This window comes from Macaca mulatta, chromosome 17 (assembly GCF_049350105.2).
Source record: "Macaca mulatta isolate MMU2019108-1 chromosome 17, T2T-MMU8v2.0, whole genome shotgun sequence".
NCBI lineage: Eukaryota > Metazoa > Chordata > Mammalia > Primates > Cercopithecidae > Macaca > Macaca mulatta.
Window position 1 is genome coordinate 67,483,498 of NC_133422.1, and position 25,212 is coordinate 67,508,709.

At 36.6% G+C, this 25,212-nt stretch overlaps 1 protein-coding gene across 8 annotated transcripts in view; it reads left to right on the plus strand.

The window, feature by feature from the left end:
- Positions 1-56: 56 nt before the first annotated feature.
- BORA (BORA aurora kinase A activator) overlaps positions 57-25,212 on the plus strand; it is a 28,090-nt gene continuing 2,934 nt past the window's right edge. Inside the window, exons 1-10 of one of the 8 annotated variants that reach the window (XM_002808150.4) lie at positions 58-349; positions 1,242-1,409; positions 3,594-3,700; positions 7,289-7,334; positions 10,260-10,341; positions 15,805-15,870; positions 16,769-16,825; positions 17,268-17,494; positions 18,260-18,392; positions 20,430-21,040. In XM_002808150.4, coding sequence (XP_002808196.2) covers positions 1,257-1,409; positions 3,594-3,700; positions 7,289-7,334; positions 10,260-10,341; positions 15,805-15,870; positions 16,769-16,825; positions 17,268-17,494; positions 18,260-18,392; positions 20,430-21,040 — 1,482 coding nt within the window. In that variant the 5' untranslated portion in view covers positions 58-349; positions 1,242-1,256. Of the gene's footprint in view, positions 354-1,241; positions 1,410-3,593; positions 3,701-7,288; positions 7,335-10,259; positions 10,342-15,804; positions 15,871-16,768; positions 16,826-17,267; positions 17,495-18,259; positions 18,393-20,429; positions 21,041-25,212 lie in introns of all 8 variants that reach the window. The other 7 variants (XM_028837562.2, XM_028837564.2, XM_077974346.1 and 4 more) reach the window with 7 other exon arrangements.

The window sequence follows — 25,212 nt, forward strand, 5'->3', positions numbered from 1 at the left end:
TCTCCCGGGCAATCACACGGCGCGTCTCCGCTCACGCCGGGCAGGCTCCGCCCCTCGCGCTCGCCGCCGGCGTGAGGCTGCGTTGATTTGAATTTGGAGCCTCGTTCCTCTGCGCGGAACGTGGAGCCAGGAGTTGCTATTCGAATTTTCTACGCGGCCTCCGTGCAATTGGTTGGTTCGCGGATGGCGGGACGACGCGATTGGCCAGTCGCTCACAAGCCCCGTGCCCTGGTTGGCCCAAGACAGCGCGGAAGCGGGGAGTTAAAGAGTCTGTGCCTGACGTGGAAGCTGGCTTGGCCCCCGGGAGCTCCCTGTAGTCGGTATTGGGGGCTTCGTTTTCTACGCACCGGTAGGTAGGTTTTTTATGGTCCCTGACCTTTCCTCCTGTCCGAATGGAGAGGTTTCTTTTCCCAGCTCCTGACTTGCCTGCCCGCTGGCCCCTGGTGAATGGGAGCAGTCAGGGAGTAGGTGTGGAAGACAGGGGCACCAGAAAGAGTGGCCACGTAGGGTGGGGGGCGACGCCTCCTCGGCGCTCCGTCCGAGGAAGCCGGCTGCATCTCAACCTTACAGAAGTAGACTCTTCTCCACCCCACCCCGCCAAGTTGTAGCCTCCTTTGATTGGAAATAATGCAGAGTCGCTTTCTATCCTGGGAGGGGTGAGGGGGAGGTCTTGGCGAAAGGAGGATTTTTGGAGGAAAGGGGATTCAAGGCAGTTAATTTCCTAGCCCCTGTCAATCATACTTCTCTGGCTAGGACTCATGTGTAAGAAAGGCACAAGCTTCTGCATCTCTTACCTGCTTGCTACAAAGAATTGTTTAATAGCAACTGTAGTTGGATGGGGTATCCGAAGAATGTTCATAGTGTTGAGACGTGAGATGATGAATTTTAAAAAAATTGTAGCTATAAGTCCTTTAGTTGAGAAGAGATTTGTGCCTGTTGTAACCTTTAGATCTGAATTCATATTTGATTGCTGCGTATAAGCCACTTCACTTCTCTGAGCTTGTTAATTCTTTCACAGAATAATATCACTAATAACTTACTGCTATAGCTTTCAAGGTTATTTCGAGGATCAGTTGAGAACATTTATATGTGATACTTTTTTCATAAGCTGTATCATAGCCCCAAGAGTGTTAGGTTTTGAGTTGTTTTTGTGACACATTTGTCGAATACATTTTAATAGGTAAAATTAATATCTATGGGACTTTGTAATTTTAACATATGTACTCTTGATTTCTCTTTAGTTTTCTCTCTGTGCTATGGGAGATGTCAAGGAATCTAAAATGCAAATAACACCAGAAACTCCAGGAAGGATCCCTGTTTTAAATCCTTTTGAAAGTCCTAGTGATTATTCTAATCTCCATGAACAAACTCTCGCCAGTCCTTCTGTTTTTAAATCAACAAAATTACCAGTAAGTTATTCCTGACTAGTGTTTACAACTAATTTTAAATGTAAATAATTACAAATAATTTTAAATGTAAACATCTGTCTTTACAAGGTAAGGAGGAAATACATGATGGAGCATATATAACTGCAATGTACTTTTAAAAATTGTAGTGTTCATTATAATCTAGTGGTTAGGTTAATAAGTTAGCTAGAAGTTTTTTTTTTTTTTAAGTTCAAGAACAACATATGTTAGCTTCCTGCAGTTGTGGGTGTAGCTACATTCTGTGGTTGATGATATAGCTGCTAATACGTTAGAGAAGAAGCTGCATCATCTAATATTCTGTTCTCACTTACCTGGCAAACATTATTTGAGTGTTGCTATGTGTCAGATACAATGCTAAGCAGGGATTACGCTGTGAACAAGTTAGGATCATTAGGCACAAATCCTTAAGGAGGTTATACTCCAATGTAGGAGTCACAAACTTTCTGTTAGGGGCCAGACAGTAAATATTTAAGCTTTACTGATCATTTGATCTCTGTCACAACTACTCACTTCTGTCTTGAATCACAAAAGCAGCCATAGGCAATGTGTAAAGAGATAAATGTTACTCTGTTCCAATACAGCTTTATTTATGGACACATTTGAATTTCATATAATTTTCACATGTCACAAGATTTTTTTTTTGTTTTTTTCTCCAACCATTTAAAACTGTCAAAATAATTCTTAGCTTGCAATCTATTATAAAAAGAAACTAACCCCTATTTTAATGTGTTAGACTAGACTATTACTCATCTAATACTAGACGAGTAATATCAGGACAGTGTGATAGGTGATTAGTGCTTAGCACAATAGTAATATGAAGGAAAAGTGTTTTTCGGGATATTAGAAAAGGCTTCATCACTTTATCTTTTTTTTTTTTTTTTGGTAGAGATGGGATTTCACCATGTTGGCCAGGCTGATCTCGAACTCCTGGCCTCATGTGATCCACCCACCTCAGCCTCCCAAAGTGCTGGGATTACAGGCATGAGCCACCGTGCCCGGGTCACTTTATCTTATTTTACTGTTACTTGCTACACTGGATAAGTTCTTTTGACCTTGGATCTTTCAACCTACCAAGTTACTTAGAAAAACTGCAAATAGGGTGGCTGTTTCTGCTACACTTTCGTATAAGTTTTACAATGAGCAGGTATGTACTAGTGGAAGGTCGAGCAGTTTATATTGAGTCATTTCATCAATCTGACCTTATGATTTCTAATTGAATCATATTAAAATTTATCTCTTGGTCTTACTAACAATAAATAATAGATTTACGGCAGCTTAATTCTCAAAGTTGGAATGTATGGCATCTTGCATTTTTAGGACTGAATTTGCCTAGAATATATTTCTAATTACAGATTAGGATTTGGATAAACCTTTGATTCAGTTGGATGGTTGAGTACAGAAAGGCAGCACTGGTTGCCATTCATAATTATTTTAAGAATCAACTATGTTATGAGCTTTTGCAGCCATCTCCAAAGTGACTAAGGACTTTGTTTAATTCCAGTTCCTTCTTAGTGAAAGTAAAGATTTTTGATAACTGTAAGAGATTTTTAGTTTTATATGGGCTTAGTGTATCACACTGATGAGTGTTAATTATGAAAGTTTTGTATCTTCATTACTCTGTTGTGATTTTTTCTAGTATTATGTAATTCCAACCCAGGTGGAATATTTTGTTATTTTAAAAGACATACAGACTGGGTGCTGTGGCTCATGCTGTAATCCCAGCACTACCAAGGTGGGCTGATGACTTGAAGTCAGGAGTTTGAGACCAGCCTGGCCAACATGTTGAAATCCTGTCTCTACTGAAAAAAAAAACCCAAAAATTAGCTGGGCATGGTGGCGGGCGCCTGTAATCGCAGCTACTCAGGAGGTTGAGGCAGGAGAATTGCTTGAACACGGGAGGTGGAGGTTACAGTGAGCTGAGATTACACCATTGCACTCCAACCTGGGTGACAGAACAAGACTCTATCTTAAAAAAAGAGAGAGAGAGATACAATTAAGTCAGTTGATCTAATATGATATGATTACCCTTTGCCATTTAATTTCATGGTAAAGTCAAATTTTAAAATACAAGCTTTAAAATATTTTTGTATTATAAACACATTGGTTAGCATTTTGATGAACTATTTTAGTTTGCCTTTACTCATAAGCTCACTTTCTTTTGTTAAGACTCCAGGGAAATTTAGATGGTCTATTGATCAACTAGCTGTAATAAATCCTGTAGAAATAGACCCAGAAGATATTCATCGTCAAGCTTTATACTTAAGTCATTCTCGGTAAGTTTTCCTTTCTTGCACTTAAGTGTAATAACACTCTCAAGTGAAGAGAGGTAGGAAATTCTAAATGTTGAGTATTTTTCTATGTAAAGATACCAGGGAGAAAAAATTTTGATGCAGATTTCTCCTATCTAAATGAATGAGTTCAAAGAACTACATTCAGAAAGATTTTCTTGCCAACAGTTCGAGATCTGGGTAGATACCTTTTTCTTTTACAGGTTACCTTTTCCCTCTGCTACTGAGGGGACAGCTCTATACCCCTAGCACTCAGTAAAGAGAAGAGCATTTTGAAATTTGCACTTTTCTACATGGTTGTGGCTTCTGCCATTAACTTGTTTTAGTTTGTCTTTTTGATGGTTTGGGGTGAAGCAAAATGCTGTTTCATTGTTATCTATGTTTGGGGAAACCTAAAATCCCCTTAAAGAGTTAAGTAGGCTTTGAGTGGAAGGGTATCCATTAGCAACAGAGCGGTTTTTAGACATCATCCAACTGTAACAATTCACTTGGAATCTGAATTACATTTTCTAGAATTCTGCATATCACCCAGTGCAGTCTTACTTGTCACTGTGTTGTTTAGGTTTCAAAGCACTAAGGTACTGCAGATTTAGTTTTTTATTACAAAGTATAAGGTCATATTATTCATTTGTAGTTTTAGGGACTCTTGTTTATATGTCTTATAGTCTGATTTTTTAATATTTGAAAAAAATCAAATACATGGTATGACCAGATTTTAATTTGCTGTCCTAAGGTAGACACGTTGTTAGTCCAAAATAAAGGATAATCCTTTTCCCTTTGACTTAAGAATTCAGTCACACAAAGTTGCACACATATTGAAATGTTCTGGTGAATACTTACTGGCTTTTCTCCTCCATCTTTTTGCTTGGTAACATGATGACCATTCATTCATAAAATTAATGTCCATCCAGAGTGTTAATAGGAAGGGAACAGAATGAGGATAAAGCATGAAAGAATTTTAACTTCAATTTAAATAATACCTTTGAGGCTGGATGTAGTGGCTCACATCTGTAATCCCAGCACGTTGGGAGGCTGAGGCAGGCAGATCACTTGAGGTCAGGAGTCCAAGACCAGCCTGGCCAACATGGTGAAACCCCATCTCTACTAAACATACAAAAACATTTAGCCGGGCGCAGTGGTACACACCTGTAGTCCCAGCTACTCGGGGGACTAAGGCAGGCGAATCGCTTGAACCTGGGATGAAAAGGTTGCAGTGAGCTGAGATTGTGCCATTGTACTCTAGCCTGGGGGACAGAGCAAGACTCCATCTCAAAAAATAAATAAATAAATAAATAAATAAATAAATAATACCTTTGAAAGAGAAAGTGAGAATATCTAAAAACAAAGTCCAAATTGGTGACTAATTTTTTGTTTCACACGAACTTAATTATGCTTAATTATTTTGTCTCATTTTTTCAATATATTGAATGATGGACAATTATTATATTGATCAGTCAAGAGATATTGAGTACTGTGAGGGACTGTAAGAAACACTGAAGAAGTGCAGGATGTTAAGAGTCAAGAGTCAAAAATATAATTAGAACAAAGTTGTAACACAACGCTTCTGTACTTACTACTAAATGATATATTGTCTGCAAAGGTTTATAAAGATAATCTTGGTGTCTCTTAGTACATAGATTTATTATATAGAAGAAGGGAAAAGAGTGGGAAAATATTCTAATTTAATTTAATTTATTAATATAATTCAATGAATGGTTATGGCTTCTACCAAGGATTGTCAATATATTCTTAACAGAGCATCTTGTTTCATCCTTAGAAACAGGCAATGTCTTTCAGTATTTCTTCTTACATATTAGCCCTCTACTTCAATTTTTCCCATCCTATTCATGCCACCATCCACACAGAAAATTATAACTGTAAAGCATACCAGTGTAAGCCAGTGAGTCTTGGCCACGTAGGTGACCAGTCCGGAGGTCCCCTTTCCTTTGCCACCCTGCAAAGGCTCAACATTCAGGCCACACCTGTACCCATATGCATCATACTGGTGTATGCTGGTCAGGGTGCTCTCCCCTGGATGGCTTCTTAGAATCCTCTTTGATCTGACTCTAGAATATTTGGCCACATTGATTTTTACTGTTTCCAGCAATCACCTGAGTATTTCAGGTTCTCAAAGTCCCTCTGATGAAGTAGCAAAAGGTTTCTGAACGCAGTAATCCTAGTTCAGAGCTTACTTGCTATTTGCTAAGCTTATTATGTGCTGCCATTTTGACCTGGTTAAGACCATGACAAGATCAAGAGAACCATTGATAAGATGAAGAGCCATAAGATGAAGAGCCATTTTGTTATCCTCAAAATGGCTACTGTTCAAGCTGGGATGTGTGGGTTGATACTGTAGTTTATTTTCTCATAATTCTCCCACTTGAAAAATCTACTTAATTTCTGAAATGTGTACATTCTCATATGAGCTTTATTAAGCCATGTGCAAGTTTATATGTAAAAAAAAATTCACACCCTGGAATACTGTGTAGCCACGAAAAGAATGAGATCGTGTCCTTTGCATGGACATGGATGCAGCTGGAGGCCATTATTCTTAGCAAACTAACACAGGAACAGAAAACCAAACACCTCATGTTCTCACTTAGAAGTGGGAGCTAAATGATGAGAGCACGTGGACATATAGAGGAGAACAGTACACACGGGGGCTGGTGGAGGGTGGAGGGTGGGAGGAGGGAGATCAGGAAAAATAACTGATGGATTCTAGGCTTAATACCTGGGTGATGAAATAATCTGTACAACAGACCCCCATGACACAAGTTTACCTGTATAAGAAACCTGTATTTGTACCCCTGAACTTAAAGAAAAAATTCTGAGACAAAATAATTGTAAATTATAACAAAAATATGTCTTACCAATTTATTGATGGAAGGCAAGCATTCTTTCCTGTAATAGAATAAAGAATTGGTCCTGGAAGGCTAACTGCTGAGTCCTTGGCAAGTATATGCTTTGTGCTTGGGACCCGAAATTTTATATTAAATCTTGTAGCTGAGAAGTTTATGTTGCAGTAATTGCAGATTGTATCAAAGTGAAAAAAAAGAATTCATTTGGAAAAAATGTTATATTGTCAATGTTTTATTTCAGATTTAATATTTTTGACTGTTTAGAACTGTGATAACTATCCTCATCTATTTTACAATAAAAGTTGATTCTAAAATTATTGCCATGATAAACTTGTTATAATTGAAGAGAAAAAATTTGGACAATTTTTAGATGTATGTTGAATTAAATACTTCTTAACTTGTATTAAGGGACAAAGTTTATCAAATTTATATTTTTAAAAGCAATTTAATATCAATGTAAGTCTTTTGAAATAAAGCATCATTCCATTCAAACTTTGAATGGAAAAGAGGGATGTAAGCCTAATAGCTAACTGTTGAATTTCAGAATACTGCTATTTACTAAATGTTACAAGATACCACCAGTATTTATTATAAAGTGAGCTTAACATTTGCCAGTTTGCAGTGGAGGGAGATTATTTCTTTGAAAGGTTATTATTTTAAATGTTCATAAGCTTAAGTAATAGCATGGTTATTTTTCTTCTTTATCTTTGTATAGAATAGATAAAGATGTGGAAGACAAAAGACAAAAAGCCATTGAAGAGGTAACTTAAACTGTTACTGATCATTAAACCAGTTAAGCATCAATTCTGCATGTACATCACTTCTTTTAGGAAGACATTCTTCAAATCCTTCACTGTCCCATCTCCCCACAAAGCCCTTCACAGTCCCAACTATATAAAGCACCCTTCTGTACTGTCCTAAGACCTATAATTTCCAGCTGTCCCAGTATCTTGCATAGTACTTGTATACTATTGTAATGATCAGTTTAGTGTTTCTCTCCCCTAGATGCAATCTTTTTTGGCCAATACTGTACTTCATCCTTTCATTCTCAGGACCTAGCACAATCTGTCTTCCTTGTGCCTTCAAAATATTGATTAGCACAAATTTGTTTCAAGTTGGAGTTTACGTAGAGGAAGTTGAATATTCTCAGGCCTTCAGAGTCTAGATTGGCATTGGGAATGGCTTTATCTTTTTTTGTTAATACTTTGGATTTTTAAGACATTCATGAAATAAAATCTCTTACTGTTAAGCAGGAAAGGTATAGGTAGGCTTTTAAAAAAATAAAAATAAGTTTTTTGCTTTTTTTCTGTCTGTTCAACTGCCTCTCTTAGGATCTAAATAAGGGTTATTATTATTATTTTTCATTTTTGAGATGGAGTTTCACTCTTGTTGCCCAGGCTGGAGTGCAATGGTGTGATCTCGGTTCACCGCAACCTCCGCCTCCCAGGCTCAAGTGATTCTCCTGCCTCAGTCTCCCGAGTAGCTGGGATTACAGGCATGCACCACCACACCTGGCTAATTTTGTATTTTTAGTAGGGGCGGGGTTTCTCCATCTTGATCAGGCTGGTCTCAAACTCCCAACCTCAGATGATTTGCCTGCCTTGGCCTCCCAAAGTGCTGGGATTACAGGCGTGAGCCACTGTGCCTGGCCCAGCATCTAAGTAAGGGTTATTTACCTAGTTCTTTCCTCAGAAAGTCTTTATGTGATGGCAGCATTTCTGATTTTTCCTTTTCCGCCCCTCTAGCCCCCTCAACCCTCCTCTATTCCTTAGCCATACTTGGCTCTTCTGTACCCCAAAAGACTGTTTACTCCTGCCAAACATTACCTACTTATTTATCTATCTAGTAACTGCACAGTTTTCATTCTGACTCAATCACTTGGTTCTTCCCCACCTGAATATTCTCAGACTCTCGAAATTTCCAACATTTTAGAAAAATGCTTTCTTTAAGAATCCTTAATTTTAAAGGGAAACCCAGCAGGTAAACTTAAGAAAATATGTTTCTTTTCAATATATATTTTTGAAAATAGAATAAACATATGCTTATAGTAAAAACAAAAAGAAAAAATATAAAAAGCCTCCTGTTTCCCCATCCCACTTCATGAGGGTAATGACTATAACATTCCTTATGTATACTTTCAGATTAATTTTGTGTATTTAATAGCATATGTCCTTAAAATATTTTTGACAAATAGGATTATCATTCTCATACTGCATCGTCCTTTTTTTGCTTCATGATTTTTCTTAGAAATTTTTGATAACCAGCATATACAGATTTTTACATTCTCTTAGCAACAGCATAGTAACCTAGCCCCTATTGGCAGATGTTTAAATTGTGTTGATTATTTTTCTGTCACAAATAATGCTGCAGTGATTTGAATATATATCTTTATATTCTTGAAATGGACTTAGTAAGTCAGAGGCTTTGTGAATTTTCAGTTTCAGTAGATTTTACCATATTACCTCCTAAAAGGTTATACCACTTTATACTCCTGATTACAGTGTGACGCTGCTCAATTTTCCATATCTCCAATATTGATTATTATCAGAGTTCTTAATTTATTCTACTCTTATTACTTTAAAAATGATCTTTTTTGTGTTTGTATTTCTTTACTTTTGAGTTAATTTATGCATCACTTTGTAAGTTTATCTGTCCTTTAATTTTTTTTCTGGTAATTGTCTTTGTCTGCCCCGGTCCACCTTTTTTTTTTTTTTTTTTAATCGTCGTAGATTCATGGGTAATTTAGTTAAGAAAATTGGCTCTTTGTCATATGTGTAGCAAAATATGAAGAAAATGTGTTTGGTTACTTGCAAAACCTAGGGAAGGGAAAATACTGCGTTAGAAATGAAAGAGGAAAGAAAAGTATCCAAATGCTCTATCTCCATTTGAATATACTGGCCAGTAGTGTGCTGGTAAATGTTTAACAACTGGCTCTCTGGTCATGGAAGGAGTATGATTTATAGCGACTGCTGCTATCCGTAGTGTAAGTACTCCAACCATGGCCAATTTCAAGCTACTGGTGTGACATCACTGAATGGAAAAGGAAGAATAGTGTGGCACACCATTATATTTAGGAATTCCACCATATAGCTACAAAAGACATTATTAACCTCAAGAGCACAGATGTTGATAAATGTATAAAATAATTAGCAAGTGGTGAGTTTTGAATATTTGTTACCTTTATTTTTAATATATTTAATTGAAAGTTTACATAATTTTATTTTTAATATTGGTTTTAACAACTGGTGCACAGAATTCTTGAAAATTTAATAATTAGATCTTGAGAGCCAGAACAAACAAGCCAGCTTCAGTGCCACCATTCATACTGGCCTCCTTGCATATGTCTGTCTTAATATATTCCTTCCCTTTTCATCCTTTTTTTTGTAACCCCATCAAAAAAAACCTGGGAAAGAAATTTAAAATACTTTGTCTATGATTAATCCTCTTAGTTTAGTTTGCAAGTTTCAAATTTAACTGGTTGATTTGAAATATTAAGATTCCTCTTCTTATATACTTTAAATTTCTTCCATTTTCCCTTTGGTCATTTGTGCTTTTAAGTATTAAAATTTTTGCATACAATTATAAAGTTAGTATATAACATGTTTAATAGTTATTTGGAAAAACACAGGTACTTTCTCACATTTTGGAGGAATTTATGCCTAATTGTATGACTTTAATTTTCCTAGTTTTTCACTAAAGATGTCATCGTACCCTCTCCTTGGACTGATCATGAAGGGAAACAGCTTTCACAATATCATTCCAATAAATGTGAGTGTACTAAAAATGATATGAATAAAAATCAAAGTGCCAGTGTATCTGCTTTGTAAGGAGCTTGCTTTAAAATTCTGGATAACATAGAATTTAACTCCATTTAGGGTTGGAATTAAAAATTTGACTAAAATTTATTGAATTTTTTTTTAGCTGTTCTATTCTGAATTTAACTTTTTCTTCATGACTATTGTGAATGTCAGTTAAAATGATGGTTATAGAGAATCCATAGATGAAGAAATAGTTGGTATTGAATATAGAGATGAGTTGTTAATGACTTTAGCAGTATTTTGAAGGTTAATATTTTAAATAAAACCCTAAATTGTGTTACCTTTTGCTAATTTGCTGATTTCTTATAAAGGTAAAGAAAGGATGAAGACTTAATATGACCTCTGGGACAGTGTATTATTGCTGAGTATTTGCAAAATTACTAAGGAAATTAAAGGGAAGCCTGTAAGCTTATCAAATATCTTTCTACCTCTAGGCATTGGTTGTCATATATTTGTTCTCACTGCTCTTCGGGTTCTAAGGCAGTATTCAGGCATCACTTGTATATATGCATCCCTCATCACAGTGGAATTACACTGTCTATTGTAGTACACCTTAATTATGCTCTCAGTATAAAAGGAAATATTTGTTCCATTCTTTATCCAAAAAAAAAAGCATAATAATACAACAATAATAGGTAAGCTGGGTTAGTACTTTCTCTATGCCTGGACAGTGCTAAGTGCTTTCAGTAATTTCTTATAACTCATATGAACTAGGTGCAGTTATTGGCCCCATTTTATAGATAAGAAAACCTAGTTTTAGAAAGGTGAGAGCATTTGTCCAGGGTTACAGAGATGATAAAAGTGAGAAAACGTGGATTCAAAATGAGGCATTCTCATCAGATACTGTATTCTTAGCCATTATGAATTAATGGTAGCATGCAGTAGTAGATGGAAATCTGGATTGTAAAACTTCCCACTTATATAAACCAAACAGGTGACTTTGATCAAATTATTCAATCTCTTTGTAAAATAAAAGGATTGAACTAGAGTTGTCCGTTGTCATCCCTCCTAGCTCTAAAATTTGTGTGTCCAAGGTGACATTCTCATAGATACTAGTTTTTCACCCCCAGATTCTTTACTACTGGATTTTTTCAACAGATGAATCAACCTTCTTAAGTGATTTTTTAAATAACATTTTGTATTCCAAGTATCCTGTTTTAGTTCAAGTGATGCAAGATCTGGAAGATGCTAAAAATACTTTAGACTCTTTGAAACCTAATCAAGCCCACAATAACAGTGCAGTGGTTAATAGGATAGGCTCCAGAGCTGTGCTGTTTACTGTGTTGTTGGGAGACAATTCTCCATAGGTCTCACATTTCTGCACACCTTTCATGGGGCGGCAGGGACAGGTTCTGTTCCGAACTATCTTTTCAAGGGTGTTCGTCTTGTGAACATCCTTGGAAGGCAGAGATACCGTGTCCCACCAGGGCAGAGGGTAAGTTTGTTTTGCTGTCCAGTATAAGAAAGATGATGTCTCCCTCTAGAGCAGATTTGTTTGCAGTCTCTTACAAAAGAATGGGATTTCCTAAGCTGTGTGTGAAAACCCACTGTGTGTCCACCAGCCACCTGGGTATTTTAATTTAGAATCTGTTAAGAGAGCACCCCTCCCATGATTAGGAGAGACACAAGATGGAAATAAAAATTTTATTACTTACAAGTCCTAGGAGTACACAGCATGCCTGAACACGACACATGGAGGTCAGGGAGAGAGAGAAAGGGACCCATGGACCAACGCCTTTATTGGGTCCAGGGCATTATCCAAACAGGGTTTTAGTTGGTGGGTTTAAAGCAAGCAGTCTTGCATTGAGGAGGTCACACAGTGACGGAGAGGTAGTCACTGTGGCATGTCTGTATAGTCCATGTGAGGTATGAGGGTCGGGGGGTCAGTCAGGTAGACCGTATGTAGCTGTCCCGTAGGGAGGTGGTTAGCAGGAGAAATTTATATAAGGCGGATATCTGGATCAACCACATTGAGGTATAGAACTGGGAACTGTGTCAGGGGTGAATGAGCCCTGCTTTTTGTATGAGACAGTCCAACTTGTATGCACAATACAAGAATTCACTGCCCTGGGCTGTTTCATGTCACCTTCTTGGCACTCGTGGGCAAAGGGAATTAATAGGAACGTTAAGTTCATGCTGCCTGCTGTGCTGAAAATAATGAAGTCCTTTGTCTTTGCCCCCAGAAGCCTCATGTCTGTAGCCAGCACCAGTGGAACTTTGACATGTTCACCTGTTAGTTGGCAAGTTGGGTAGAATCTTAGACCCTTCATAGTTCTTGACAGTTGTGGCCACGTGTGACTATTTAAATTTAAAGTTAAATTTAAAAATGGAGTTCCCCATTCACAATATTCACATTTCAGGTGCTCAATAGCCGTGTGGATATCGAGTAGTATACATAGAGAACATTTCCATCGTCCCAGAAAACGTTCTATTGGGTGCTACTTTAGGGCCAAGGTTGGCAGCCCTTAACTGTAAAGGACTCAATAATAAATACTTAAGCCTTTACTGACCACACAATTTCTATTGGAACCACTCCACTCTACTGCTGTACCACAGAAGCAGTCGCTGACAATATGTAAATGAATGTAAGTGTGTACTGGTAAAACCGTATTTACAAAAATAGGTGAAAGGCCAGATTTGTACCGTGAAGCATAGTTTGCTGACCCTTACTCTAGTGTAGTATTATCTATGTTCGAATTGTACCCAGAAAAGCTCACTAGCTGTGTGACTTTAGGTGAGTTACTTAGCTTTTCTGTGCCTCAGTTTCCTTATCTATAAAGTGATGGTTACTGTGGTGCCTCTAAGATCATGTACCTAGCACATGGTAAGTGTTTGGTTATTTACCTAAAGATTAACAAAGAAAATGATGAATGAGGGGAAAAGTGGTTTTGTTTATACATGTTAGCTTGTGCTGGTAGCATTTACTATTATTAATATTTATGCAGCAAGGTGCTTCAGCGCATATACTCATGTGTTTTTTTTATGGACTTGAGTGAGAATTTCCCTGGGATATATATGCAGGTAGAGGATTTCTGAGTTATAGGATATATCTTTACCTAATCTGACTACATAGTATTAGAGTGCTCTCTAGAATATCTGCACAGTCTGCACAGCCCCAGCAGTCCCTAGGGTTCCTGTGTCCCAGCATCCCTGCCTGCCCTTGGCATTATCCAGCTTTTACATCTTTGCCTTTCCTATAGGTTATTTGACATTCTAAATGATTGTTTCAGTTTTCCTTCTGTCTTCATAGACTAATGACCTTTGAAATTTCATAGAAAATGTCTATTTGTATTTCATTGATATGTTTCAGTTGGAGTTGTTAACCTTTTTTTTTCCTGTTAATTTCTAAGATATCATATATATTGCAGTTATATTGGTCTTAAACATTTCAAATGTTATCTCCCATTCTGTCATATGTATATTAATGTTTGTTCTTGATATCCTGGGTTGCACAGAAATTCTTATTTTGGTGCAATCAAATCCATCGATTTTTTTTCCTCATTTGATTGTGGTCTTAAATTTGTCTAAGCCCTTCTAGGGGAAACAACCAAAACACTTGGAATAGAGTTGAAAAGTGATATGATAATGTTGCTGTAGGTGTCTTTCTGGTCTGAAGAGGGCAAGGAAGGCATGCTGACAGAAGATAAAATTTAAGCTGAGATTTGAGTCAGACTCTTGAAATGCAGGGGAGAAAAGGCAGGGAGGACAGAGCATAAGATAATACCTAGAGATGAGAGAGACACCTGTTTCTGGTTTGTTTGTTTTAGGTACTCAAATAACATTTAGTTAGATGGCAACCATGCTAAAGAAATAGATATGGTTTCGAAGGGCTTTGTAAGCCATTGAAGCGTTTAGATTTTATCCTAAAGACTATTGCAGGGTTTTAGGCAGAGAGAGTATTAATTACATCTGTCTTGTAGAAGGTCACTCTGCATGCGATGACAAAGTCATCTGCATCCAAAATTTTCTTTATTTACCCATTTTGATAGTATTTAACAGGGAACTTTAACTTATTCAGCAACCCACTTACCCATTTTAAAATTTAGGATTGTTAGGTTACTGTACTCTATTTTGTTGTTTTATTTTAGAATTCCTGAGTTGTTTCTGGTTTTGGGGGCGGGGGGGGGGCGATTGTTTAGTCCCCTTGCTTTTTCTTCCTTTTTATCTTGCTTATATTAGTCTTTTTTGACATGGTTTTAGTTTTTGAGTTTTTTTAATCTGGAGATTTTTCACCTTATAAAACTTTAGAGTTAAAATAATTTGCACCCGTATTTTTAACTCTTGCTGTGAAAGAAACTGTATGGTTTTATGGATGAAATTTCAGGTTTTGTCCAAATAATCTGGCATTTTAATCTGTTGAGGACATTGAGGATAGATAAAAGGTATCCCTGACCTTTTAAGGTTGACATCATGAAGAGTAACCATCATTTCCTTAAAAAAAATATATTACTTTGGGATTCATCAGTCCTACTATTGCATATCTATCCAAAGGAACTGAAATTAGTATTTCAAAGAGATATCTGCACTCTCATATTTATTGCTGCACATTAATCACAACAGCCAAGATATGGAATCAACTTAAGTGTCCATCAACAGATGAATGGATCTTTTAAAATGTATATATACACACATATATATGTGTGTATATATGTGTGTGTATATATGTATATACACACACACACACACAGTGGAATACTATTCAGCCTTATAAAAGGAAGTTTTGTCATTTGTGACAACATATCTGAATCTAGAGGGCATTATGCTAAGTGAAAAAAGCCAGGCACAGAAAGACAAATACTGAATGATTTCATTTATATGTAGAATCTAAAAAAGTCAGACTCTTAGAAGTAGAGAATAGAGGGGTGGTTACCAGACAGTAGGGAGGAGGGGTTGTGGGGGAGATATTGGTCAAAGGGTACAAAGTTTCAGTTAGACAGGAGGAATAAGTTCTGGTGATCTGTTGGCACAGGCAGGTAACTATAGCTGCTAATGAGGTGTCATACATTTCAAAATTGCTGAAACTGGATTTTAATTGTTCCCACTACAAAGAAATGAAAAATGTTTGAGGCAATGGATATGTTAATTAGCCTGATTTTCTCTTGTCACAGTGTATACATGTATTGAAACATCACATTGTACCCCATAAATATATACAATTATTTAAAGAAAAATGTAAAAAAAGTATTGCTTGGTGCCTCCTTATTTGCTGTGGTAATCCTTTAGTTTTATCCTTGTATTCCCTCAAAGGTAAAAAGATAATAGAAACATGCCAAAATATATACTTATATATGCAGATTTTTTTTAATGTTGCAAAGTAAGTTCCCACTTTCTTAATTTTTTACTCTGGAAAAAGTCATGCTAAAGCAAATGAAGAGTATAAAATGTAGGATTTTTCACTTAAAATATCTTACAGGCACTAACGTAAATAGTGACTCTCCAGTTGGAAACAAGCTGACCATTCATTCTGAGAAAAGCAATGGTGAGTATGAATACAATTTGAAAAGAAGTATGTTCCACATTAAGCTAAATTGGATTGTAAACCCAGTTCAGGTTGTAACACTTTACTCTGGAATTGAATTGTTTCCTTTTTTTTTTTAAATTTATTTTTATTTTTTTGAGACAGGGTCTTACTATCACCCTGGCTGGAGTGCAATGGTACAATCAAGAGCTCACTGCAACCTTGACCTCCCGAGCTCCAGTGATCCTCCCACCTCAGCCTCCTCAGTAGCTAGGACTACAGGCGCCCGCCACCACACCTGGCTAATTTTTGTATTTTTTGTAGGAGACAGCGTTTTGCCATGTTGCCCAGGCTGGTCTCGAACTCCTGAGCTCAAGCGATCCACCCGCTTTGGCTCCCCGAAGTGCTAGGATTACAGGCGTGAGCCAGCAAGCCTGGCCTGTTTGGATTTTTTGAATGAGCTGCATAATAACCATATGAGAGCTGACCTTTACAAATAAGTATAGTAGAACAGGTGCATCCAGCCGTGTTTTAGAAATGGCTGTAGTGTTTTGTTTTCTTGTTCAAAGCATGTGAATTGATTTCTGGTCTTGGAAAGCATTCTTTTGAAAATTGGTTAATGTGAGAAATCTCCCCCCAGATATAGGCTGGCTTCCTTTTCAAGTGCCAGTACCAGAGCCAGGAGTTAACTTTTACTATTAACACGTTTACACTAGTGGCAGAGAGTGTGGGAAACCACTTCTAGAAAGATGTGGCAGGGTATGTAATAGAATGCAGAAATAGAATAATTCCATAATTCCGTGTGGCTCGAACATCACGGGGAGATGGTTGACTGGGCAGCACATGCTGAATTGCATATCGTATACTTCCATTGATTTATCCCATGTTTGAATTTATTTATTTATTTTCTTGTTTCCAGCTGCTTGTCAGACATTGCTGTCTCTTCCTGTGGATTTTAATTTAGAAAATATATTAGGTAAATACTGTATTTGTTTAAACCTTTAATAACTTGAACCAAAGGTTTCGTTTGGCTGGCTTTTTGTAAATGGTAACATGGGAAATATGTGGCAGTACCTCTTTCTAAAGAAGTGGGGAAACTGTCCTGAAATTTCTCTTTTTCTTGAACATGGTTTGAATTAGCCTTATTATCATAATGAACTTTATTACTATAAGTAATATATAGACAGAAACTATAAACAGAAACTATAAACATTTGATTGGTATTATACTCACAATGTAGCACTTAAAAACTAAGGAATAATTTAAGATGTAAAACATCACATATGCAATTAAACTCCCTCTTTTGGGGAAAAAATTCAAACATGAAGTGCATGCTGGCTTCTGAAAAGTTGAGTAACAGAAGTATAATTGCTCTTTAAAATGACTAGCTTTGCCTTTTCTCCTATTATTAAATATAGGTGACTATTTTAGAGCTGATGAATTTGCAGATCAATCTCCTGGAAACCTCAGTTCTTCATCCCTCAGAAGAAAGCTGTTTTTAGATGGGAACGGAAGCATCTCTGACTCCTTACCTTCAGCTTCTCCCAGAAGTCCTCATAGTGGTGTTCAAACATCACTTGAGATGTTTTATTCAATAGATTTGTCTCCTGTAAAGTGTAGGAGCCCCTTGCAGACACCAAGTTCGGTGAGAAGTATACTAAAAAGCAGTTGGGTAATTTGCTGTCAAGCTTGTCCAACCCACATTATTTTGTTGTTGTTCTATCTTAGGCTTTCCGCAGCCTGAAGCCATGGTTTTTGGTTTCTGTCTCTAGTAATAAGTGGAAAAGAGGGAAGAGGAAGGGCCTTTACTGGCCCAACCAGAAACAGAAACTAAGAACTCATGACTGTATTCTCTCCCCTGGACACCCCTGTGAGATGTAGTTGGACCGAGCTGCCCAGATTGCTTTCAGAAGGAGGGATGGTTGTCTTTTGAGTATTATGCTTCACAGAAACTAACTCTAGTTCATATGTTATCATTAGTCATAGGGATGTTTAGGTCAGACTCTCCAATTTTGTATTTAGATGTGTACAGGATGACTGGATTTATCATGAGTCTCAAGGAAATTCAGCATAGGTTATTTACTAACGTATGTGAGATTTACAGTATATTACAACTGGCTTGGCATTAACAGTAAATTATTTAAACGTTTTTCACAGATGGTTGTTTAGTGTGAAACTTAATGGTTTGTTCAAATACAATGTGTTTGTATTTTGACTAACATATTCAGTACTATTTCAGAATTTTTGTAGCAATCTTCTTAGTTGTCCTTGTTGCAAGGTGTCTTTTGGTGGTTCTTGTGAACTCTTCCTAGTTTATAAGTGTGTTTTGAAGACCATGATAAATAGCATGCAGCATAAGAGTTAAGGAAGAGAACCATACACATTTATTTACTATCTAATTTTATTACAGGGGCAGTTTTCTTCTAGCCCTATTCAGGCTAGTGCAAAAAAATACAGCTTGGGAAGCATAACTAGTCCTTCACCTGTTTCTTCACCCACTTTCTCACCAATTGAATTTCAGATAGGAAAGACCCCACTCTCAGGTATGTCTCATACTGAAATACCTAGTTAAAAGTTTTATACTATCAATATTTGTTATTACAGAGATTCTTTTAATTTGTCATAATGATAGAGCTCAAAATGATCACTAACCTTCTAATATTTAGAAACTTTAAATTTTAAATAAAAGACCAATTTACCTTCAAAGGCTGAAATTCTCAACCAATTTCTACTGTAGTGTTAAATACGGTTACTTTAATTAGCAATATATACATCAAACACTATCAAAAGAAATATAGCAATTTTAGAGACAAGTTGGTTTCATATGCCTTCTGACCTGTAGGTTTAGACTTTGGTAATATTCACATTTTGTATAGGTATATTTGATTAAGGTTTTTAATGTAAACATGATGTGTGGAAATTTACACATTTCTCTCTGCAATACATGAATTTCTCTTTGAAAAAATTATAGCACTTTTTGAAAACTACTCACAGTTTTTAAAAACTTCTTAGTACAAAAAATTGGAAAAGTGAAAACTCTGTTTTGCTTGTCTTTGTGTATATATGCATATACACATACGGTTGCATACATGTACATACATGTATATAGATGGTTCTAGATCCTGCTGTTTTCACAAAGCATTCTATGAGTATTTTCATAGATTGTTCAAGTCATTTATAATTGTCTCAAAGCACAACTTTGAATTGCTATATATTTCATATGAATGCATCATTTGTTTTCAACCACTGATAAACATTTAAATTTTTCTAAGTTTTCTTTGTCACAAAACTAATATCTTTATGTATACATGATATTATACATGTTTATATCCTTAGATTAAATTCTCAGAAGTGAACTTATTTGGTCAAAGTGGGTGAATGTTTTTAAGGCTTTTGATGAATCTTGCCAAAGTTTCCTCATAAAAGTTTGTACCAATTGAAATTTTCATCAGTGGTTTGTAAGAAAGTCATTTTTTCCCAGCGAGAATCACTGCTATGATTTTTGATGTTTACAAATTTGGCATATTACAAAAAGATCTCTCACTGCTTTAAATTTTGTATTTTTGGTCACTAATGACATTAAGCTCTTCCCAAATATTTATTGTCATTTATGGTTTTTAGGGGGAATTGTTAGTTCAAACCAATGTTACTATTAAATGAATGACCTTCCTTTGCTTTAACTTTCATATTTTTATTATTTTATGTGGCTGAACACTTTTCATTTGCATGTTTACCATTGGAAAGGTTGTTTATGTGCTTCTGTCCATTTTTAAAACTTTTTATTAAGCTAATTAAGTTACAAAAAGTATTTTTTAAAGTTTTAAAGCATTTTTATCATTCTGATTATCATTGTTAGGCTCTTTATTGTTGCAGATATTTTCCAGTTTTTTGTTTGTTTTTTCGTGTTGCTTATGGCATTTTACATAAACACATGTATTTTCACATTTTTCATTTGCCAGGTACAGCTGTTAAGTTGTAGGTTTCAGCTGATTTGCTAGGGATTTTCATTGTATATGAACAATTTTAGTACAATAGCAATATACTCATAAGCAAATAATTCTCAGTGAGTAAAATAATTTAATTAAAAGAGAAAGTGACCAGATGCGATGGCTCACACCTGTAATCCCAGCACTTTGGGAGGCTGAAGCCAGTGAATTGCTTGAGCCCAGGAGTTCAAGACAAGCCTGGGCAACATGGTGAAACCCCATCTCTACAAAAAAAAAAACAAAAAACAAAACAGAAATTAGCCAGGCATGGTGGAACGCCTGTAGTTCCAGCTAACTTGGGGCTGAGGTGGGAGGATCACCTCAGAGTGAGCCTGGGTGACAGAGTGAGACCATATTTTTAAAAAAGAAGAAAAAAAAGACAGTGCCAAAGAAATTATTTTTTAAGAGCCTCATCCTGCTTATTAAGACACATCCATTTGTGCTATTGTTTTTGACATCAGAATTTCACTTTGGTAAACAATACAACTGTTAGAGAAATAGTTTTTCCTGGCATGAAACATGATTACCATTTAGTACTGACTTTTCCATTTTCATGTTTTTATGACATGATTTTTTTCCCTTCCCACCTTTCAGAACAACGGAAGTTTACTGTTCATTCTCCTGATGCTTCATCTGGAACAAATTCTAATGGGATTACTAATCCGTGTATCAGAAGTCCTTATATAGATGGCTGCTCGCCAATTAAAAATTGGTCTCCTATGAGACTTGAGATGTATAGAGGTGGTACTCAGTATCGGACCTCACTGATTCAGATACCTTTTACTCTTGAGACTCAAGGTGAAGATGAGGAAGATAAAGAGACTATTCCTTCCACAGATGTCTCATCACCAGCCATGGATGCTGCGGGAATACACCTACAGCAGTTTAGTAGTGAGGCTTCTACACATGGTACACATTTGGTTGTGACTGCCGTGTCTGTTACACAAAATCAGTCCAGTGTTTCCGAGAAAGAATTAGCACTGTTGCAGGATGTTGAAAGGGAAAAAGACAATAACACTGTGGAAATGGTTGATCCTATAGAGATAGCAGATGAGAACACTTGGATTAAGGAGCCGGTTGATAATGGCAGTTTACCCATGACTGATTTTGTGAGTGGCATTGCCTTCAGTATTGAAAACTCTCATATGTGCATGTCACCTCTTGCTGAAAGCAGTGTCATTCCTTGTGAAAGCAGTAACATTCAGGTAAGGTATTTAGTATTCTATAGCCCCTTCCTCACTGCCTTGGTGTTCTTTATCCTTTCTTTTGTAAGATTATAGTGTAAGAAAGATAATGGATTAAACATGAGGACTATTATATAATATTTTTTAAAAATATCAATACCAAGTGATATGAGTAAATTTATTTTAATATGACTGATAAGTCATATTTTATATTCACATTAACTGATATTTATATGGAGTAGGAAAAGATGATGGCAGAAAAGGAATTAGCCTGCTCTAGAGAAATAATTCCTGCTAGCATCAGGCAGAATTCATCACTGTTTTATGTGGATCCAGTCCCCCAAAACATGCAAGGTCTGGTATAGTATTTGTATTCTAAAACTAAAATCATTTTTGTTTTTCCTTTATGTGATTTAGGGGGGATAAACAGAGTTTAGAGCCCCTTTTTTTTGGTGGGGGGGTTTGAGATGGGGTCTCACTCTGTCACCCGGGCTGGAGTGCAGTGGCGTGAACTTGGCTCAGTGCAGCCTCCACCTTCCGGGTTCAAGGGATTCTCCTGCCTCAGCCATCTGAGTAGTTGGGATTACAGGCGTGAGCCACCGTGCCCGACCTTAGAGTTTTTTTATGTATGCATTTTTGTACCTTTCTTTTAGAAATGTGATTTATAGCAACATTTTTCATGAAATTATACATTTCCAATTTTGCAATGTCTCCAACAACTGGAAAACCTGATTCATTTGACAGATACATATACTTCATAATCAGCACTTTGGAAAGGCATTTGTTCCATTCATTTTTGTGTTCTTTGAGCTGAGAATTTTGAAGGAACTTCAAATATCAGAAGGGGATAGCAATAACATCTAACACTGATGTAGCATTACTATATGCCAAGTCCTATTCTGAGACCTTTACATGTTTTAATTTGTTGAATCTTTACAGCAATCTTGTGAGGTATGTATACTGTTATCCCTGTTTTACAGATGAGGAAACTGAGGGTCAGAGAGGTTAAGTAAATTACCTAAAGTTTCTATACAAGTAGTAAGTGGAAGAGCTGAGATTTGATCCTGGCAGTCTGGCTTTAGAGTCCATGTTGTTTAATCCAAAAGTTAATACTGACTCATAATAATAGCTAATACTCACATGGTATTTTGATATACCAGGCATTCTTCTAACTACTTTATTAATTCATTTAATTCTCACACCAACCCTATAAGGCTTTGGTGGTGTCAGTTTTGGCATGCTGAAGTTAAAACTCCGGGAAGGATTCTAAATGACCCAAAATTAAATATAGTATTTTGCTCATATTTTTATGCTTCTGTTGCCTATCCTGACTTACAGCTTCATTGCTCAAAAAAGATTATACTAGAATCACTTTTACATATTTTTGCTTCTCTGAAGTTGGTTTCATAAATAGAAAAAAGCACATACAGGCTTAAAAGTATATGCCTTAAAGGCATTGTTTGCTTCTTTTACTCTCTGCCTTTTTTTCACTTTCTCTCTCTCTTTTTTAGCAGAGCATTTATAGAGGAATTACAAAAATACTTTTGTTGAAATACACCTTAATCATCATCCAATCCAACTAACCTTTGGAAGCTGTGGGTAGCATATTCTCCCATAATTGTCACTACTAACTTGTCAAACAATCTATACTTGATTACACTTGCAGGGATATTCCATTCATTTTTTAACTTCTCTTACTAGATAATAGATATCGTCATCTGTCAAATTGTGATCTGTTTTATAATTGAGGGAACTGAGGCATGCAAGAGGGGGTAGAATCTGAGCCCTGATAGGAGTACCCACAGTAACTCCTCCATGTTTAAAGGCCAGGGTGCCAGGATGGGTGTGGGTGCAAATGTATTTAGTTGAGGGGCGAGCATGGCATTAAAGAACATGGGCTTGGGAAACCGTAGTGGCAGATTTCAGTTTATAGCCCAGCTCCATTAGCTTTATAAATCCCAGAAAGTGACAGTTTCTTTCAGCTTGTTTACTCTTCTTTAAATGGGGATAATAATAGGATTACAGGATATTAGCATGATCATTGTGATTAATATAATAGTAAACAGTGCCTGAACACTGTTGGTGGGAATATGAATTAGTACAACTATTATGGAAGTTCCTCAAAAAACTAAAAATAGAACTACCATGTGATCTAGCAATCCCACTAGTAGGTATATATCCAAAGGAAAGGAAATCAGTATGTCAAAGAGATACCTGCACTCCAGTGTTTATTGCTGCACTATTCATAATAGCCAGAATATGGAATCAACCTAAGTGTCCATTAATAGGTGAATGGATAAAGAAAATGTGGTATACACAATGGAATACTACTCAGCCATAAAAAAGAATGAAATCCTTACATTTGCAGCAACACGGATGAACTGGAGGACATTAAGTGAAATAAGCCAGGCGCAGAAAGATAAATACCACATGTTCTCACTTCTATATGAGGAAGCTAAAAAGGTTGATTTCATAGAAGAGTGTAGAATAGTGGTGGGTAGTAGAGGATGAGAAGGGTAGGGGGAGCAGGGATAGGGAGAGGTTGGTTAATGGATACAAAAGTACAGCTTGATAGGAGTACATTCTAGTGTTCTATAACACTATAGGGTGAGTGTAATTAACAATTTATGGTATATTTTCAAATAGCTTGAAGAGCAGATTTTGAAAGTTCCCAACACAATGATAAATGTTTGAGTTAATGGATATGCTAATTACCCCAATTTGATCATTACACATTGTAAACATATCAAACTATCACATACATCATAAATGTGTGTAATTGTGTGTCAGTTTAAAATAATAATGAAAGCAAAAACGTAAGTAGTAACGGGAGGCAAGGTCCTCTGAATGGTAACAAACAAGGGGGACTGAGAATGATGAGGGAAGGGCTAAAGTGCTGGGCCCAGATGTCAAGGAATGTTATCACAGGGCACAACTGTTGCCAATTAAATGTTTTAAAAGACAATAACGTCTGATTTATGTGGTAGAAAAATAAATTTAGTAACAAAGTGCATGTTAGATGACTGACATAGAGACACCATTTAAAGGCACCATTGCCCAACTGGAATGTAAAGTTTGCAATGAGAACCAAGTTTGAATTCGAGTTCTTTTATTTCCAGGCTGTGGGATCTTAAGGCAAGATTTACATAGCAGTGAATAGAACAGGACTTCTTAATTTGTATCCCCTCATCCTTCTTAGCTATAAAGTGAGATTGATGCCTACCTTGATGCCTGTGGGGGATAACAAGGTATCTGTTGCCTGGTTGGTACGCATTAGGCACTGACATTAGCAGAAGTCTAGATGAGAGACAGTGAAGTCAGCCACCATCTCAACTTGGCTCCCATGGATCCTGCTCTTCCCATAGTGTGGGACAAACTCCCTACATGCCTTACTTCTGCTGTACTAATGAGTAACTTTTCCTTCCATATATATCCAGTTACATATTAGTATTGCATTATAAGCCAGCTATTTGGCAGTGATGAATATTAGAAGGAAGAACTATTGGCAGAATCTCTGGGAGCAATCTGACATTTATGTTTTTGATCAAGTAGCTATTGAATGATAGCAGAACAAGGCTTTCCCCCAAAAATGCTATACGTCACAAGACTTTTGTTCTAATGGAACATGACCTCCAGTAGTAAGCAGATGTGTATCCAGATATGTATCAGGATTATAACTGATAGACTGCATTTTCTCGGCTAGTCTGTACCTTTGTGAGGGAAACAAAATGAGAGTCAGCTTTTTCCTTCCCTCTGATGCTAACTTGCAGGGAGGGCTTAAATGCAAAGTGATTCCCTTGTGGATTGCTTTCTTTGGTGCTCAGCATTATACAGGTAAATGGAGTGTTGTGCAGTGAACAGAACCTGGACTGAGGTCTCACATCTTCATCACCTCATCACTGGATGACACTGTGAAAGTTAACCTTTCTAAGCCTTAATTTCCTTCTCTAGTAAAGTAATAGGGTTGTCGAAAGGAGAAAAAGATATTAAATATATACAGATAGTGCCTGGCCTTTTTAGAGACACTCAATAAGTGTTATATATGTCAAGCTGGAAATTGGCTAGAATCTTTCTTTTTTGTTCTTTTGCACTGAAAAAGTGTATCTTAGGATGCTACAATTTTTATTAATATGAAAAACTGAATTAACATCTAGAGCCATTATATATGTGGCATGATTGTGAACAACTAGGTG